The 20,016-nt window shown below is 38.3% G+C and overlaps 2 protein-coding genes across 2 annotated transcripts in view; both read right to left on the bottom strand.

Annotated features, from left to right (window-relative positions):
- AGXT2 (alanine--glyoxylate aminotransferase 2) overlaps nt 1–2,106 on the bottom strand; it is a 48,007-nt gene extending 45,901 nt beyond the window's left edge. The window contains exon 1 of the mRNA XM_037745600.1: nt 1,825–2,106. Coding sequence (XP_037601528.1) covers nt 1,825–1,921 — 97 coding nt within the window. The 5' untranslated portion in view covers nt 1,922–2,106. The remainder of the gene's footprint in view (nt 1–1,824) is intronic.
- A 10,262-nt stretch (nt 2,107–12,368) lies between these two features.
- The window catches only part of PRLR (prolactin receptor), a 163,023-nt gene continuing 155,375 nt past the window's right edge, over nt 12,369–20,016 (bottom strand). Inside the window, exon 10 of the mRNA XM_017548276.2 lies at nt 12,369–19,845. Within this exon, the coding sequence (XP_017403765.1) occupies nt 18,832–19,845 (1,014 nt within the window). The 3' untranslated portion in view covers nt 12,369–18,831. The remainder of the gene's footprint in view (nt 19,846–20,016) is intronic.

The following is a 20,016-nucleotide window of genomic DNA, read 5'->3' as shown; positions in this document are numbered from 1 at the left end:
AAAAAAAAAAAAAAAAAAAAAAAAAAAAAAGGTCCCGAAGGTTTTTGCAAGGCCAGGTCATGAGCATGGCATTCAAGTCTAGGTGATGTGGTTTTGCAAGACTGTGTCTTCGTAGTGTCCCTGCTGGCCTGATGGTAAGGAGTCCCCAGTCAGTTGATCAAGATCCCTAGGTCCTAGGCTTCACCTGCCCTTTCTAGGTCACCTGATGCTCCACAGTGCAGCTCCACAATGCTCAGAGGTTGGGTAGGAAAGGGGAGGGCGGCAGCCTAGGGCATTTCTCTTGCTAGGTCAACAGCTGATACTTTTCAGCATAATTTCCTCCTCACTGAGCGTAAGGCCAGGTATAACTTTACCTGCTTCTGTGAAAATATTGGAGTTAAGTGATGTTCTGGTAAAAAAAAAAAAAACTCATGATCAAGGGAAAATAGAAGTCCAAACAGGATTGGAAGAATAGGGGAGGTTACAGAGGGCAGGTAGAATCTCTCCGAGTTTGGAGTCAGATAGACCTGGCTTTGAATCCCAAGTTATCACTTCCATGTTTCTGCCTTTGACCACATTTCTTATATATTCCTTATTCTCTTGTCTCCCCATCTGTGGATTGAGACAGTAGTACTCACTAACAAGTTTGGCTGAAGATAAAAGGAGATAATGCATTTAAAGCACCATGCATGTATCAAATTTCAAAAGATTGTAATTTTTAGGGGGAAGAAATCAAAGAGGAGAGGAAGGAAGGAGGGTGAAAGGGAAAGATGAGGAGAAAATGAAGACAAAGTTGGTCATGATGGGAAATGGAAAAGGGTCCCCTACACCTGTTTAGGGCCTGTGAAGCATGGGCACATACACGTGCAGACAGCTGCTTAATCTCATGTTTGCATGAGGGAATTTGCAGGGGAGGTGGTTGGGGCTCTTGTGAAACAAGATCCATGTGAAAGTCACAAGCACAGAGGATATAACTCATAAAGCCACCAATGTCTGGTTACCCCACATCTCCTCATGTTTTCTGTTTCTGCTGCAGAGAGGAGAGTCTGAGTGGATGGGCAGAGACTGGGGTCAAGTCCTGGCTTGGATGACACTGGGTAAATCACAGCACTTGTCGGTAATTGAGAGTTGTCCCACTTCCTAGGGGCATGGTGAAAATTCATGAGGATGCTTTATGACTTTAAAATAGGCATCCTGGTCAGGTGCAATGGCTCAGGCCTGCAATCCGAGCACTTTGAAAGGCTGAAATGAGAGGATTTGTTGAGCCCAGGAGTTCGAGATCAGCTTAGACAACATGGTAAAACCCGATGTCTACAAAAAGTTAAAAAAGAAAAATAGCTAGTTGTGATAGCATGTGCCTATAGTTCCAGCTACTTAGGAGGCTGAGGTGGGAGGATTGTTTGAGCCTGGGAGGTTGAGGCTGCAGCGAACCATAACCACAACACTGTACTCCAACCTGGGTGACAGAGGGAGACCCTGTCTCAAAAAAGAAAAAGTAGAAATCATCCCTGAACATCTGTAAAATTGAAGTCACACTTTCTTTTGAATTACCTTCCTTTGGTTTTAAAAAATATTGTAGCTGAGATAGCATGTCATTATGTTGAAATTGTGTGTAGTTGTGTTTCATTATCCTTAAATTCCATTTCAAAAAAAAGGGAGTATTACAAAATATTGACTATGAAAATGGGGCATTGACTCAGGGTGAGAACCTCTGTGTTACATGCCTCATCTCTAAGACCTTATTCAGGTCTAACATTGCAGAATCCCAGGCAGCAGCCTCCAGAGCTCAAGCCTTCCCCTCTCGCTGTCCCTCTGCTGACCCATGTCCCCCTAGTTTCCACTTACAGCTCAGGAAAGGGCGCATCTCGAGGATCCTGAGAGTGGAGGTGACCAGGCACAGGGGTCTCGGCAAATGTCTCCAGACTAGAGTCATCTCTCCCATTCAGGAAGCCAGCCCCCATGGAAGCAGTTTAGAGGTCAGGCTCTAACTGCTTGCTGTCCTGCTGGACTTTGAGATTAAGATGGGGAGGTGGCTCTAAAAGGGGAATCCTGAGTGGTGACAGCCCATGGCTTCAGGCAAACCTCAGAGCTGTCTATTGTTGTAACAGTGCCTTCAAGGAGGAGAGAAAGAGAGTGAGGGAAAGAGAAACAGAGAGAGTGAAAGTAGGATGGAGAGAGAGAAGAAGAGAGAAAATAGAAGAAGAGAGCAGAAGGGGAAAGGAAAGAAAGCAGGCAGATAAAGCAAAGGTCATCTGACTAGTTCTGTTTAGTATTCCATCAGGGTTTCATTCGGGTGAGCTTTTCTCTGCAGGAAGTTGGTGCTGGGTGGGGGAGAAGGATCAGGATATGGTCGAAGGGGTCAGAGACTGAGAAACGAGGGATGTGACTAAGAGAGCAAGAAGGGGGATATGCAAGAAGTGAGTGAATAAATGAATTGGTTTTGGGGGTTTTAGAGAAAGAGGGGAAAACAATGAGGAAAGAGCCATTCCAAGGAAAAGCAGAGAGTACCAAATAGCTAGGTAAGGTTCGGGACAGCTGTGAATTCTCTAACGTGTCTGAAGAAGGCCAAAGGTTAAGAGCTGAGGTGTTAGTGTGCCTTATTTTCATTAAAATTTTAATTTCTTAAATTCCCATTTACCCCACTCTGGCCTCCCCCACCTTCAATCCCCATAAGCAACTATTTAGCAAGTTTATATATATATATCCTTTTGTTGGCACGCATTCTTGTAAAGTGTGTATTATTTAGGGTGACTGCAGATTTAATTTACGAAAATATGTGTAATATGTGTCTTTTTTTCTTTTCAGTTAGAGCCACGTCTTTAAGATACAACCAGATTGTGAAAAGTCCATCTCTTCTAGGTTTCCCACTGCTTCACAATGGGGGACCACATACTTTACATGGCAGTGCCTAAGGGGGACAGTGACAAAGGCAACTGCAACTAGGGGGTCAAGGGAGCAGGGATGGATAGATATCATTATCTTGGGTCACTCTGTAGGGGAGACAACTGACTTGGCTACATCCTTCACAAACACCTGCAAAACATCTCTTCCTCCGAATGCCCATAGGAGGTGAAGGCACTAGGTAAGCATAGGGAGTATGCTACATTCGAAGTCATTGTTTCTTTTTGTGTAGGGTTCCAGCTTCTAGTCAATTCTGCTTTGGGAGTAGTATGGAGTGGGCATATGAGCTGGCTGGTCCCCTGCTGCAGAAGCAATCCAAGTCAGTGAGGCCAGGGGACACACAGCATCTCCCTGGGGTACACAGCCTGTCCTGTGGTTGGACAGAGGGGAGAAAATGTTGAGGTCCTGCAGTCTGGTATATGCTCCTCAGCTCTACTGGACTGTGGTCAATTTTGCCTTTGTGAACGCCACAGGCTATATAGTCTTCCTTGAGCTTTTTCTTGGGCTGTAAGATTAGAGATTTTTATGGTGAGAGGCACTCAATATCAAGGGGTCACCTAGAGTGGGGAAGAAAAACAGTGTATTTTGAGTAACTTCTAGAGGAAAAGTGAGAGGTTATACTTCCTTTATTTAAAAGGAAAATAAATTATTCTGATTACCATAATATGTACTTCTGTTAAACAAACTCAAGCCTAGAAGAGCATAAAGAAGAAAGAAAAAAAATCACAACAAATCTGACCATTATATTTTAGTACATTTCCTTTCAGAAATCTTTCTCTACACGTGTATATCTGTGTATACACATGCTGTTTCGGAAACTGAGTCTTCATATTTTTTATTTAACAAGTTCCTTTTCATGGATAGCTATATTTCCTCTAGCATCCTAGGATGGAGAATTTTCTGCATTTGACTAGTTATTTATTTTCTTCAGATAAATTCCTTGAAGAGGGATTCCTAGGTCAAAATGTATGGACATTTTAAATACATCCCAGTAAGATGGCATCAATTTATAATTCAGCTAACATTGCACAAAACTATATTCTAAGATGTTTGTTCTTTTGGACTCTGTAGAATTACATCATATCCACAAAATCTGAAAACTGGATTGAGGAGGAAACTTAGATTGCCCCTAGAGCTTCATTCTCAGCATAGGAGTCATTTGGAATATCATTCCAAGATTCTACCCTAGCTTCACAGATAAAACTCCAATTAAACAGATATTAATTCTGAGTTACAAGTGATAGTAGTTCTGAGTCTGTCTCTTCTCTCTCCTTTGAGCAGATCAGGTATAATTTTCTCAATTTTATGTAAGAATAGAGAAGATGAAGGACTACTTCAGTCTGCACAAATGGTAAATAGGAGGAGAGAAGTCTTTCATTAGGTGGGAAAACATTGAAATTTCTCCTTGAAAAAAATACTTCACAAATGGAGAAACTTGGAAATTCTGTTGTCGTGTTAGTGACTATCAGGGAGGATTTTTGCACACAAGTTCACCAGTGATTTATCAGTTAAGTCCCGAGCATAACTGAACTTCGCTCTGTCCCAGGACTTCTGTCAATGACAGAGCAGAGTGCAGTAAGACTCTGAAGATAATGAACAGCTTTTCCAAAGTAATCTTTTCCCTCTCTTAGCTCATTTAGGAGTTGTGAAATTGAAGGAAAGGAAAATTATTTTGGAAGAATTTCAGGTAAACATATACAATTTACATGCAACTTCATATTACAGGTGTTCCATTTCACAGTTAATGGACTATGAAGAACGGTGTGTGCAGGGTGTTTGGACTGAGGTACAGAGATTGGTAGGTATGTTAAGAAGAGAATAACTACCTAAAGATGTGGCTCAGATACTGTAGCCCTTAGAATTTCATGGAAACTGATTTTCTTAAAAATAATGCAAGGTCAAAGTCCTTGTGTTTATTTACTAGAACTCTTTGGACAAGTCTCATCAGAATTATTGGACTTACTATGTTTTAGAGAGTAACATTCTGGAGAGATCTGGGGACACATGGATTACCTTAGCCTTCCCACTAGGCTGTAATCCCCAAGAGGCCAGAGAGCACATCCATACTGTTCACTGCATCCCAGCACAGTGCCTGGCGCAGAGTGTTCATCAAGGATTGTTCAATAATGTATGTGGTAGAATGATTGACAATTTATGTGGGGAAGATATGTGGTTTGCTAATTTTGTATTTTTAGTAGAGATGGGGTTTCTCCATGTTGGTTAGGCTGGTCTTGAACTCCTGACCTCAGGATCCGTCCGCCTCGGCCTCCTAAAGTGCTGGAACTAAAGCTGTAAGCCACTGCACCCACCTGGATGGGAAGATATGTGTTTAAATGGAGGAGCCTGAAAATACAAATCAACCGCTTTTTTGGTGGAACGCATAGATGTATGGCAAAATCTTCTTGAGCACAGGCCCTTCTCTTAGCAGTTGGGATTTTCTAGTTGTTCATTCTCTTGAACTTTACAACCAAGGCTTAATTATTGTTTTCAATCACAGTAAGATGAGAGTCCTTAGAATTTGGTTCACTATGACCGGGACTGTTCCTGTATGGGGGAAGAGCTGTTCCCGAACTCAGGGCTCTCTGTTACAGTGAATTATCTCACAAGGATGTTTAATTACAGGGATGTTTAATTACAAGGATGTTTAATTATATCCAGTTATTGTAGTGATTATTACAGAATTGGTTCCTTTAAATAATTCAAATTGCAAAAGAAAAATGAAGGAAGGGTGCATCAGATGAGGAGAGACCGTTTAACCACCAAAAAAAAAAAAAAATTCTCAATTAGAAGAAGAAAACAAAATCCAGCTATATGCTGTTTTAAAAAGATACACCTAAAACATAATGACACAGAACAATTTGCAAGTAAAGGAATAAAAAGAAACCTACCAGAGAATTACCACCTCCAAGAAAAGCCAATTAGCAATATCAGTATGAGAAAAAATAGGTTTTAAGACAAAAATAATCATTATAAATAAAGGGGATCATATGTAAAAATGAAAAGAATAATTTATTTGGAGGATTGAACATTTAAACTTATGACCAATAATACAGCCTCAAAATATATAAAGCAAAAATTGATAGAATTACAATTAGTAGAAACTTACATAATCCTAGAAGATTTTAACTTACTTATAAATTACCTCAGAAAATGATATTTTAAGCAGCAAAAAAGATGAACCTCATTAATGCAAAAATCCTAAATAAAAGCTTAGCAAATTGAACCTAATAAGGTTTGCAAAAATATATCATGTGTAAGTGAGGTTCATCTCAAGAATGCTAGGGCACTTTAACCTTAAATATATATTCTCTAAAATAATTTTCTGTGATAATTTACATATTAATAGAGAAAAGCCACATGAACATATCAATAGATGTAGAAAAAAATTGGAGAACTTTTAACATCAATTAAGATAAAAATTATTATAAAACTAAAAATATAAAGGAATATCTTTCACATAACTAAGGGTATCTGAAAACATTGCAGGGGCCCAGCAGCAGTTCTCTCTGACCTACTGCTCTCCTGTCTGGTCCCTCATTCTCTCCAGATGGTGGCCATAGAAACTGGAATCTTACTTCCCCAAGGCGTCATAGAAACTGGTCTTCTTGCTCCAAAGTCAGCTTTATAGTCTAAAAATTTTACTGTAACTTTACACCAGCCTTTTTGTGTAAAAGCTGACCATAAATAACCTGACCTATCTTGTTTGACTATAGGTCATAAGACCCCCTTTCCAGAGAGGGTTCTGCCCCATACCAGAAGGAAGGAATGCTGAGACGGATTCCTACACAGAGAGACCAAGAAGAATCTAAACAGACAGGCCTTGGTAGGTTTCCTCATTCAGCCTATCAGCATTAGATTCAATAATTTTCCTACATGGCTCTTCATATTTTGTTGAAACTAAGCATAAAAACGGGGTTTCCTCTGTATCTTTGGGGCTTCATTCTGAAGGCTCCCATGTCACATAAAACTATAATCAAATAAATTTGTATGCCTTTTCTCCTATTAATTCACCGTTTGTCAGTGACTTTTAGTGAACCCTCAAAGGGCAAGGCGGCAGCTTTCCTTTGCCCCCTACAACACCTATGTGATGCCTTATATGTGATAGTGAACTTTTTGTAGCATTCTTGTTAAAGTCAGGAACAAGGAAGAATGCCCTTAATACATTTCTATTTAACACTGTCCTGAAAGCCCATGAAATAGATCAAGAAACAGAAATAAGAGGCATAAAGACTGGAAAAGAAGAAACAATGTTGTTACTTTGTGGTGATACAGTTGTAAAAACTAAAAATCCAAGAAAACTTACAAATTATAAGAATATTAATTAGAGTTCAGTAAGGTTACAGGATGGATGCAAGATCAGTATTTAAACATCAGTGGGGCCGGGCAAGGTGGCTCACGCCTGTAATCCCAGCACTTTGGGATGCTGAGGCCGGTGGATTACCTAAGGTCAGGAGTTCGAGACCAGCCTGGACAACATGGCAAAGCCCTTCTCTACTAAAAATGCAAAAATTAGCTGGGTGTGGTGGCACAGTCCTGTAATCCTAGCTACTCGGGAGGCTGAGGCAAGAGAATCACTTGAACCCGGGAGGTGGAAGTTGCAATGAGAGGGTGCCTAGGGATGAATCTAATAAAACATCTGCAAATATTTATGAAGAATAATGTAAAGTTTTATTGAAGCCCAATGTGAAGGAATTGATATACCAAGTTCATAATTAGGAAGGCACAATATTATAAAGGTGTATCTTCTCCTGGCATTAAAACATAAATTCAATCTAGTTCCCAACATAATTTCCTTAGGAGACTCGATCGGCTCACTCATAATTCATATGATGAGTAAATGGCCAAGAATAGCCAGCACAATTTTGAGGAAGGGTATGGTGGTGTGGGAATTAACTTACCAGATGACAAGACATTGTGTAAAATATGGTAATAAAACAGAGGAGTGCCAGGGCAGGAAGAGATACACAGGAAAATGGGCTAGAGAAGCCTGGACTAAGATTTGGGTATATGTAGACACTCAGAAGATGACAAAGATGGCATAAAAGATAAGCAGGAAAAGCCTGAGTTACTCAGATACAAATGGGTTCATGAGGGAAATAAAAAGGAAAATAACAACCTCATTTTATGCTCACTGAATTGTCAAAAATTAAAACATCTGAAAGCATCAGGTAATAATGAAGATGAAGAGAAATGGAAACCACTATACTGATGGCAAGGGTACACATCAGTAAAACTACTTTAGAGAGGAAGCAATTTGTCAGAATCTAGGAAATGTTAAGATATGTATTTTATATGACCCAACCATAAATACCTCTAGGTGTATATTTTGGAGAAACTTTTGCACATATTCCGATGGGACTGGCATAAGAATGCTCATTGCATCGTCATTTATGACAGTGAAAATAAAATGTTGCTAAATAGGGAGATTCATAAATTGTATATATGTGTACAACTATAACAGTGGTATACACACAACTTTTGTCATTTATGGCAATGAAAGTTAAATGTTGATAAATAGGGAGACTAATACATTTTAAGTATACAACTACAGCAGTTGTATACATAAAGCAGTGAAAATTAAATGTTGATAAATAGGAGCTTAGTAGATTGTATAGATGTATACAGCAGAGCAGCTGGAGCTATTTGTATCTCAAAAACCCAAAGCTGACTGAAAAATAATCGAAGTGCATAATGATATCTGCTATTTTTAATGCAAACTCATAAATACCAAAGTAATTGCTCATATTATTTAGGAATAGATAGATATGAGATAAATGCATTGTAAAAATAGCAGGGAAGGATATATAATAACTTTAGGATTGTGGTTACCGTTGAAGAGAGCTAATTTGGCTGTTGAGGGATGTAAATGATGGTATTTGTAATGTTAAATGAATCTGTGTTAAATTAAAAAAAGGACAAGCCAAAATATGAAAATTGGTAAGATTTGGATGTGGGTAAATGATCTTTGTTATGTTTTTCTATATATTTTTCAAGTACTTGTGAAATATTTTATGCAATAAAAAGATCACAAACAGATGATGAAATCACAGCTGGTTTTAAGCAAAGATATTGGATAATTTGAGGCAGGAAAACAAGATCAAAAGAAACTATGAACCTTTGGCCCTGAGATTTGTGGCTTGTTAAATGAAAGTTGATCATATCTCAGGTTTGGAAACTTGGGAAAGTTGATTGAATCTCAGGTTTGGAAACTCTCCTTTAGATTGTTCTTGGTTGTTCCCAGGAGAAGTTCCAAGAAACTTCTGAGTGCTTCCAAGCATGCTTGCATTTTCAAGGCTCAAGTCTGGCAGATGAATAAAGCCTGGGGGAATGTGTGTTCCATTTTGATTTAGAATAAGTAGGAAAATAAAATCAGAGGTGTTCAAAGATGAGCACAGAAATTTGTGCCTGAAAAAAAATGCTATGGATGAGTGTCCTAAGATAAATGTTTCAGCATGTGTCTGCATACTATATTTACAGAGTTAAAATGCAGTTTCCTCACCTTCTTTTAAAAAATAGATTCTGGCCGGGCGCGGTGGCTCACGCCTGTAATCCCAGCACTTTGGGAGGCCGAGGCGGGTGGATCACGAGGTCAAGAGATCGAGACCATCCTGGTCAACATGGTGAAACCCCGTCTCTACTAAAAATACAAAAAATCAGCTGGGCCTGGTGGCGCGTGCCTGTAATCCCAGCTACTCAGGAGGCTGAGGCAGGAGAATTGCCTGAATCCAGGAGGCGGAGGTTGCGGTGAGCCGAGATCGTGCCATTGCACTCCAGCCTGGATAACAAGAGCAAAGCTCCGTCTCAAAAAAATAAAAATAAAAAAAAAATAAAAAATAGATTCTGATGGGTTTCATTGTGGCAAAGAAAAAAAACTTGTCTCATGTTACATTTTTCATGTAATGCATGTTTCACATACATATATAAAGACCCTCCAAAAATCATTGCTCAGGTAATAATTTATTAAGTCAATTTAAACTAAACATTGCTACCATTGCAAAAGCATTTTCTCTGAAAAGGGACTGAAAAATGCATCATAAAGTCACATAGTTCAGCAACAATATCAATATTGATTATGTAAAGTAAAACTACTGGCAAACATCATTTAAGCTTACCCTGTAATTTTTAATAACGTTATAAGGAGCAAATGTGTCACCTTAAAAATGTACCAGTGGCATTTACAAATTCTTTCAAATTCGTTTATAAATACAGTAATAAAAATTCCTGAGCTCCTTTTTCTTACACCAATGTTCACCAATCAACATCCACACGGTGTTTTATTTGACGTCCTCTTTCCTTTTCTCAAGAAAATATTTTATCACATTCATAAAAGTATCTGTGCTTCAAATCAGTTTGTAAGTATCTGTTTTAATGTGAACCTGATCATAACAAGAGAAAAATGCTTAACATTAGCAGGGGCAGCAGGAATTGAGGGGTGGTGTGGGGGACGGTGGAGGGGGTGTAAATAAAAGAATTCCAGTTTAGGTGCTGGAAACTTCAAAGTAGAATACATCTGACAATATCAAAAAACAGGCTCAGTTTCATCTGGATGGTTTCAAGGGACTTTCAAAGGTTAAAGCCAGCAGGAATTATCTGCATATTCTGGTCAGGAAGATCCCTCTTGGGGACTTTTCAATAATCCTATATTTTACCCTTCTCCCTAGTACCCCCACTGCTCCCTTACCCCAAGATATGCAAATTTCTATGGAAATGGAAGTTGCATCTTCCAGACCCCCCAAAACTGGGGAGATTAGAATGTATAAAACTTGATTAGTAAGTTGTAGGAAATCTGACAAGGTTAAGGTTTCAGATGGGATTCCGGCAAAATGTGGCAATATTTAATTTCTGTTTTCTGTTGGGAAAGTACATTCAATACTTTTGAAAAATTAGCTACATATGACTCCTCCAGCTCATCATTAATTGTATGCATCTTGTGACTAGTGACTAAGATTTCAAATTTTGTACCTTAAAAATATAAGAGGGCCCAAGAATTCAAGGCAGATGGCTTCAATATAAGCACAGGAAAGCTAGCATTTCTTTGACTGAAGCCAAGTTTTTTAGAGCGTGACACTCAGGTAAGAAAGAAATTTCTCATTATTCTGTAAGACATGGCATTAGAGAATTAAGAGGAAGCAGAGAAGAACTTGTAAAGCAAAACCACACACCATTTCACAATTCTGCAGTACAAACATGAACAGTAAGCAAAATTTTCTAGGTCTAGATCCATTAAAAGTAAAAGATTATCCATTTACACTTCATCTGAAGAATTTTGTCAGAAAAGGCCTTAATAATATGGATAAATAATAACTGTTCAAAAGGATTCCCCACTTTAAAAAATGGTTTGGCTCTTTCTTTATTTCACAATATTTAAATAAGCTTCTCTTATTGAATCTCCTTGTATCTGGTTCCATCTCCCCTCATTTTTCTCAGCCTCCCACGTTACAGGGATGAGGTAAAGGAGGGAAATTTTGTCTTGCAATCATATGGAAGGGTGGACATAAAGAGGAAGAATTTTTTTTGTCCACCTTACATAAACAATGTCCTGATTATAGATCTTTTAGCAGCAAGAAATGTCCAAAAAATTGCTTCGGCCATGCTTACATTATTTTGCTCATCTCCATTTCAAATAAAAAAATAGAGCAAGTGTAGGTAAGGGAATTAAACATTTATTGAGCCAGGCACTGAGCTGGGTATTTTCAATAATTATGTGAATAGGAATATAATGAACATATTGTATTGGGATGTCTAAGATTTTTGTTTGGCAAGCAGTGTTTTTGGCATGCAGTAAAAATGAAGATGTTACGATAATAACACTAGCGTTATATCCCATACTATTGACAAAGATTTAACTACTCATGTTGTTCCCTCAGAATAGAAGGAGACAAATGAATAAGACCATGGAAAACAGAGAGCACAATGTGCCATAAGCAAAGATTTACAGAATGAAAAATGCAAAATAACAAATCAGATGACTATAATCTTCTATAATTAAGTCTAAAAAATAGACATTACAATAATTACCTATATAAATGAGTTTTTAAAATCAAAACAAGATTATTCCTGGTAAATGGCTGACTTTTCCCATATCATACTATGTTCGATGGCTAAAATCAAATAAGGAAGAGAGTTATTTCTAGGGGGGTTACAGAAGTCAATTTGTAAGAGACGTCATTATCATGGCTTTGGACAACTAGAAGGTAACTTACAGTTAGGAAAAAACCTGCAGCCTACTGTTCTGTGGGTTTTTCATCTGATGACTTACTACACATGCTTGCGCAGCCTCTTGCAGCCAGTTTTTATAAAATGTAAAAATGTAAGAATGGTTATTCAGAAACTTGCATAAGCCTGCAAAATGGTGACTTAGAAGGTGTAAAAAAGCCAAAACAAAAACAACCCCAGCAATTTAATTATAACAGTGACCCCAGAGCAGCTGTACAATGAATGACATAGAATCCTGCTTCTAGACAAAGATTGAGAAAAAAATTAGTACATTCACGGTTTCAACAGAAATATATTACATATTTTTTCAGTTTGTTTTACAGTCATAGATACAATCATATTGAAATTACATACGAATAGATTGTAAGTTATTAAGTAATGATTTTCATTTGTATTACATGATGAGTTTCACAACATGAGGATTACATATTTCAATGTGGTGTAAACTATTTTCGAACCACATAAAGCAATATAGTACAAAATAATGTAACAGTTACTGTAAAGTCAGAAATGCCACTTGGCAAACATATCAAACATGCCACTGAAAAGCAATCAAAGCATGAGACATGACACCTTTCATTTCTAAACTATAAGCAGCTTTGAAGGAAGGACATTAGGACACAAAGGGGAAGTAGTTAATTTTAAAAATTCAAAATTGTCTTTTCAGGAATTTTATAAAACAAATTGTTTTTCAGAGGTATCTTTGCCATACAGTTTTTCAGATAATATGATAAAAAGATGTTTCCCCCAGGATTTGCAAAATGTGCACCAAAAAACCTCAGACTACATTTTGAGTTTTATCCAAGTGAAGCATAATTTGACCATAACTATTAAAGTTTGTTTTTTATATTCCTACTTCAGTTGCTGAAGTTTTTTTCTTTTTAATCGGCAGCAAGTAGAATGTTAATTAAGATTATCTGTGGTCTATTTATTGACCACATCTTATAAACAGAATAGGTTTTTCCTATTTTGAGACTTTGCATGTCTCAATATTTTCTAAATTGAAATCAGAGCGTTAAATCAAAGGAATTGGTGTGGACAAAACAGCCGCCAGCATTATAGTGTTGTGAATTATGTACCTCTCTTAGACATAAACTCAAAACACTGAACAGATTTAGATTTACCATGTCCAATAAAAATTGGATTTAGTGGGTTAGTCTCAGCATTTCATGGAATCCTGAGATGCCCAAATCTCTGGAAACTTCCTATCTCCTATTTTATTGTCCTTTTCCTTTTATTGAAATGGGTGTCATGAGGTTGCCAGACCAAAAGTCACCATCCTGCAAAATAAAAGTCTGGGGTGAGAACTCCTGTTGTATTTTTGTATGATACATTTGCTAATCATAGAATAAGTTCAGATCATAATTATAAATAGGATTTCTCTGAAGCAATCACTCTGTATTTTTAAAGCTTTTCCTTAAGACCTCCAGTATCTAGTCATCAACATAGCTTAGATTTATTTATTTATTGAGACAAGGTCTTGCTCTTTAAGGCTGAAGTGCAGTGACACAATCACGGTTCACTGCAGCCTCAACCTCCTGGGCTCAAGCAATCCTCTGGCCTCAGCTTCCCAAGTGGCTAGGACCACAGGTATGGTCACTATGGCTGGAATTTTAAAAATTTTTGTAAAGACTGGGTCTTACTATGTTGCTCAGGCTGGGCATGGATTTATAAATGGCCTTTGAATTAACTAAATAATTAATGAACATGGGCTTAGTCTCTAAGCATGCAAATCTTTAAATGGGGTATACTTATGATCCTCAACTTGGGCTTGGAGATCTGTGGAACTGATTTAAACTCTGACTCAGTCTTTCGTAGTGCCAAAGTCATTGCTTATGAATAATTTCTTTTCTTGTGGATTCTATGGTTGCTACTCTGAGGAAAAATAGTAGGCTCTGGAGAAGGAGTAAAAACCCTACAAATATGTAAAGCTTGGAAGAAAAAGGAAAAGCAAAGATGTTATATCAATCTGACTTGGAGGAACAGATCTCTGTTTTTCTGTTAAATATTGTTACACAGTCTCACGTGTTCATGGCTTCAGGCCAAGGGCATGTCAGCAAGTCTTTCTTCCACTGCACCTAGGACTTTGACCTGAAACCCTGGATTTTACCTAGATAATGAGAATCAAAGACAGAACTGACAGAGGTCTTAGAAACCTTTTAGGCCAACCCACCTATTTAACAAGTAAGGAACCTAATGGCCAGAGTTTAAAAGACTCATCCAGGGACTTACATCTGCTTAGTGGTGGTGATGCGATTTAGTCTTGGACATCGAGTGCTCAGTCACTGTCTTAGTGGCAGCATTATTGTGCTTGAGACGAAAAGGTAGAAAACGAAATTTGTTCACTCAAGTACACGTGAGACTTTCGTCAATGGCACATCTATGTTAGCAACACTTGTGATGGTAATTCAAAGTTATTTATATTTTTCCATCTATGTGCAAAGTTCCAATGTGCAGGCATTGTTCTCTTCAGGTTTAGGCATGTGAGCCAATGACATTCAAAAATGTATCAGTATGTTTTAGTATGGAGAGTCTTAAATCACAGGGTGGCAGGTTTATCCCAAAATCACAGTCAGACTCAATTTCTTATCAGGCAAAGTAAGTCACACATTCACAATAGCTCTGTGTTGATTCAATTAAAAAAAACATAAACATTCACTGAACAGTTGCTGGTTGGCCCTTAGACCATTTTGTTGTGCCCTTTCTGGCTTCTCCTCATCTCTCCATTCATTCATATATCTGTATATCTATCTCTCTCTTTATATATCCCTATAAAGGCAAATGCTACTTTCTAATCAACACATTTTTCCTTGCAAAATGAAAACTTAAAAAAAAAAAAACTAGAGGAAGGCACTTTGTAAAATGTGCACAAATCTGTTTCTTTCTTGTCTACTCTAAGGAGATAGGGAAGTTGCTAAAGGCAGGGCCAAGTCTTTCTGCAAATGATGGGCAGTGGTGGACACTTCAGGAAAGACAAAGTCAGAGTTTCCCCAGAGCCAAACTGCTCCTTGGAATGCAGGGGCCCCTGGTTGCTCAATCACTCACAGGCTTTTCACATTCAGCTGGCACATCACAAGACAAAGAGCAAAACTGTCCAGATCTTGTACAGGCAGTAAAGGATTGACTCCTTTGGACCAAGCCAGTTAAAATGAGCCTTTTGCACTTAAGTGACTACCAGGATTGGTTTTAGGCACTTAGGAAAATGTAGAGTCTGTTAAAACAGCTAATAAATGTAGGGTCTGTTAATATCTGGCATGGCTGATACTAACTTGTGCTTATACATATCTTTTAGAATGAATTGGAACATTTTGCTATTTGGGTTGTAAGCTACACAAATCACCCACTGACTAGATTCAGTTTCCATGTGCCTTAAAACTTGATTATTTACGTTTTTGTTTATAAAAATGCAACTTTTTATAACTCAGAGTGTAAGGATCCTTAAGCCAACTGTGCAATGGTGGTTAATCTCGGATGATGAGAGAAAAATAATTAACAGCTAGATATAAGAAAAGGAATTTGGGGCTTTTGGATTCAGCAAGGAATGAGCATGACTTGATTCAGTAAAAGATCATTTTCCTAAAGATTAGTGCCTCATTCAATATGTCTCTTTTCAATCTCATGCCTTTTTAAAATGCCTCTTCTTTCTACACATATATTTGCACATAATATTTGAATATGATTCCGCACACGTATCACTTATAAAATGCAGTGCAATATATTAAGACCAAGTGGAAGTGATGATTTAGAAAGCAAAGTATAAAGAGCACATCGCTGAAGATTACTTTGTATTTCTGTGATGAAGAGCAATTTTTTGTTAGCTTAATTAAGTTAGAAGGCATTGGTTGGAATTATCTTTGCAGAAAAACATTCAGTGAGTTATGGAATCAAGGAGTCAGTTACAAAGGACCTTAGCGATTATTTGGTCCAACATCTTCAGAGGAAACAGGCTTAGAGAGCGGAATTAACCTCTCCAAGGCAAAGCAGTTAGGATCAGAATCTAGGTCTCTTGATCATCCCCTGCCCCATATGTATCCTTCCATGTGAACAGCTATCTCCTTGATAGATCACAGAAAAAGTTCTTGTTAGACCACAAAAAACCTTAATTCATATAGCTTGCTAATTGATCACAGAATTAAAGTTTTGACTTAATGAGCGGCTAATTGGTATTTTTTAGGGATTTAATTCCTTAGCTGTAACATTTGTTCATATGTATTATACAAAATTATATGTCAAAAGCAGACTACTTTTATGTTTAGGTTTTCAAACTATAAGAGTGACTGACATATATCTTCTATATTCTTAGAGAAGAATATACTATGTTAGGAAAGATTTAGTCTGCATTGGCTTTGAGGGTAACCGTCTTTGGTCAATGCTTCTCAAGGTAGAATATGTTCCTTGGTCTTTCAGAACATATGTGTACTTTTGCATGTCATTCTTTTATGTGAATTCACAGAAGATTCAGCATAACGTGAATCTTAAATCATTGATATGTTTCTTTTTTTTTGCTGTCGTACATGCAGTGTTGTTCACTGCAAGTCAAACAGACTTGATCTGTCTTTTCCAAAAGAGGATTGTTTCTATGCACTAAAACAACCTTTGGTGGAAATGGTTATCTAGAACAGTGATTCTCAAACTTCAGTGTGCACTTGAATCATTTGGGGATCTTAGTAAAATGCAGATTCTGATTATTTAGGTTAGAGGTAGGGCCTAAGATTCTACAAATGGAATTTTCAAACACTGCCCAGGTGATGCCTATGCAGTTGGTTCTCAGACAATGTAAGTATTGAGGATCTGGGGGACTGAATGAGCTTGGACAACTTTCCCACATGCTTCCCTTACTCACATGATATTGTTTATATATTAGGAAAATAGAGCTTCATGTCTATTGCTTTTGCCGTTCCCAAAACGCTGGCAACGTGTTCACTTTCTAACAGGAGGGGGACCTCTGAGTCCAGTTGCTATCAATCTGGGCGAGTTGGGGTGGAATATTTAAATCCCAGAGGTGAGATCAAGTTCTCTATGTCCAGCTGGTAAGTGGACATATAGAACAGATTTGCCATCAAGTGAAGGGAAAAACAGAGGGAGGGTGTTAGATGAGTCATGGATGCGTCCTTTAAAATGAAAATCCAAGCTTTGACTTCTTTCAGGAAGCCTGGCATTGGAACTGACTAGGAAATCTCACTACCGTGCTCTGACCTTTGGAACTGTGCCCATTGCTCTACAAATACCTAGTTTCCTAGAACTTTTATTTGGACACTTCTGATGTGAGCTCTGTGTCTGCGTCTGCCAAGATTTTGCAGATGAATTTACTTCAGAGAGACACTGACTCCTGGCTTTGCTTAAAAATATTATTTTGCTGTCCAAGATTTCTCACAAAAACAAAGCCTCTCTCTTTCAAACAGCTGTTAGAAATCATCAGTCTCCCTTTTTATGGTAGCTTTAGGAAGATTCAGCCATTGATGAGCAGGAGTCCCAAAGGAGCCTTAAACTCAAAGGAGAAATAATTTCTGGTCTGTGAAGAATTCTAAATCCCTAGGTGGTTGTTGTTGGTAGTTGTTGCTTAAAGCGTCCTGGAGATTAAAACAATCAGGTAAACTATACTATATTGTGTTGAAAACGGAATTTTGTCATTCACTTTATATTTCACAGTGGGCTTTAGGTTGGTATGGCATTTTACGCCACAAAGAGGAAATGCATATACTACTATGTAGTGTAAATACACATTATAACCTTGGAGCAGAAAAATACTGTACCCACTGAATACATAAACAGCTGTACTGGGAAAATAGAAAATAGTCTTTTATTTTACCTAAGTGATAGAAAAATAGTCTTCAAAAATACATTGTTAAACTTATAGGTTTATATTAAAGTAGAATTTGTATGTACAGTAAGGCAGTAATTACATTAACATCCTGCTGTGGTTTTCTTTTAAAGTTAGTATTTAGGGATTTTTTTTTCACTAAGAAAAGACTAGGGTGTATAATAAATTATCTGTCATGCTGAAATGAAGCAGGAAAACATCCTAAAAGGATTCACATGAAATTCATTTGCCCCTTGTGTAAGAAAATTTTAATTTCCAAACCATATTCTAAAGAGGCTTTAGAATAAAATAGAATTCAGGGGAAGAAAATCCATGCCTAACATATTTAAACTATTTTAAGAAAAAACTGGAGGCATTGTTTCTGACTCGCATGTCAGCAATGTGTCAGTAAGGTATAGGAACTGATGTAAACAATTCTTTCTGGAATGTATTCTTTCTTTATATGGTTATATTTGGATAATCCTAATAAAATGGAAGAGGAGTGTAAAGGTTATATAATTGTTTTTTTAAAAGCAATTTTCAAGGCATTTTCCACCTATTTGTCATCTTTCTATAGTAAACAATTTTGACAATTTCATTTCCATCTGTCCCATGCCAAATCATGAAAGCCTTTTCCAGAGGATATACCCATTGGCATTGTCCCTCAAGAATACTAAGCAGTGTGCTTTTATTTCATCAAACACAATTTTATAACTAATAGCAAAGAGAAAATCTACAAATCACATTTAAGAAACAGAATGATTTGTTCTAGAATCAGCTGTTGCAGAAAGAGGCAAGTGTTTGAAAATGGAGCACGAAAGGAGCTGGGAGCTTTAGCAGTGTCAGTCCGATTACATTCTTGAGCGTTTCGTGTACTCTGTAGTGTTACCTGAAGAAAAATCACATTTTAACCAATCATTCCATTAGTCAAGCTATCAATGAAAGGAGTGTGTAAAACATGCGGGATCCAGGTAATCCAAACCACCCAGCTGGAGCCTGCAGTTGCTTGGTGTCTCGGTGAAGTCGGCCAGGCCTTTCTCAGCTTGATTCTGTTCAAGTGGTGGTGGGGCCTCTTTGGCTGATTCTTCAAAGCAGGCCACGTTTTTAGTGTGCGGATCCGGCACCAACACCAGGATGTTGTTATCCGTGACCCTGGACACCTTGGCATACTCCTTACTGTTCTCAGGATCCCTGGGCTTCTCAGGCTGGCTGGTGTTATTTCCCCGTTTTGGTAGCAATGATAGTGCGCCATCTTTGTTGATCTTGTGAATCTCCACATAATCCAAGGGTTTAGTGGAGCCAAAGGAGGTTTTCTCCTGGGGCAGCATCCAGTGCGTGTCTTTGTCAGTCTTAGAATGGAAACTTTCTACCTCCCTCTGCTGGGCTGCCTTTCCCTCCTCTCTGGGCTTACTGATTTGAGAGGACTTTAAAGCATCTTTGCCTGCTTTGTCCAACAGAGTGGCTGGTGCACCTGCGGGGCCCACGGCCAGCTCACACACATCAGCAATGTTGTGGTAAGAGGATCTGGGGTTGTGTTGGCTGGGCTGTGGTAAGGGCCATGTTGAACATTTGGATCCACCAGCATGAAAGTAGGGGGTTTTGCCTTCCATGCTTCTGCACTGGGAGTCCCAGGTGTGGGTTGTTTCAGGATTATCTGGCTTCTCAATGACCTCAGGAGCACAGAATGTGGAGGGACTGGCCCGGGGTTCCTCACACTTTTCAGACAAAAGGGAGGGGCTGTCACAGCTCCCCCGGCCTGAGTCAGTGTCAGGATCCAGGTGTGTGGGTTTCATACCTTGACTTGGGTGTTCTTTCGAATGGACTGACATTAGATGCTGATTCTCACTGTCATCTACTTCTAAATACTCCACCAGCAAGTCCTCATAGTCAGAAGTGGGAGGAAAGTCTTGGCATCCCAGGGCGCTTAGTAGTTCTTCAGACTTGCCCTTCTATGAAAACACAGGCACAAGAAGATTTGGCTGTTAGCTTCAGAACATTTGAAATCAGCATCCCTGGTAAGTGGTATCTGTTCATTGCCACAAGCAGGTGGGAAGATCTCAAACTTCAGACATTTGTGTGCCAGGCCATCTAGAATCACCTTCTGGATATTATTCAGCAGA

The sequence above is a fragment of the Cebus imitator genome, unplaced genomic scaffold (genome assembly GCF_001604975.1).
Source record: "Cebus imitator isolate Cc_AM_T3 unplaced genomic scaffold, Cebus_imitator-1.0 Scaffold205, whole genome shotgun sequence".
NCBI lineage: Eukaryota > Metazoa > Chordata > Mammalia > Primates > Cebidae > Cebus > Cebus imitator.
Note: the sequence above shows the minus strand (reverse complement) of the source record. Positions and strands in the feature narration are given on the sequence as shown.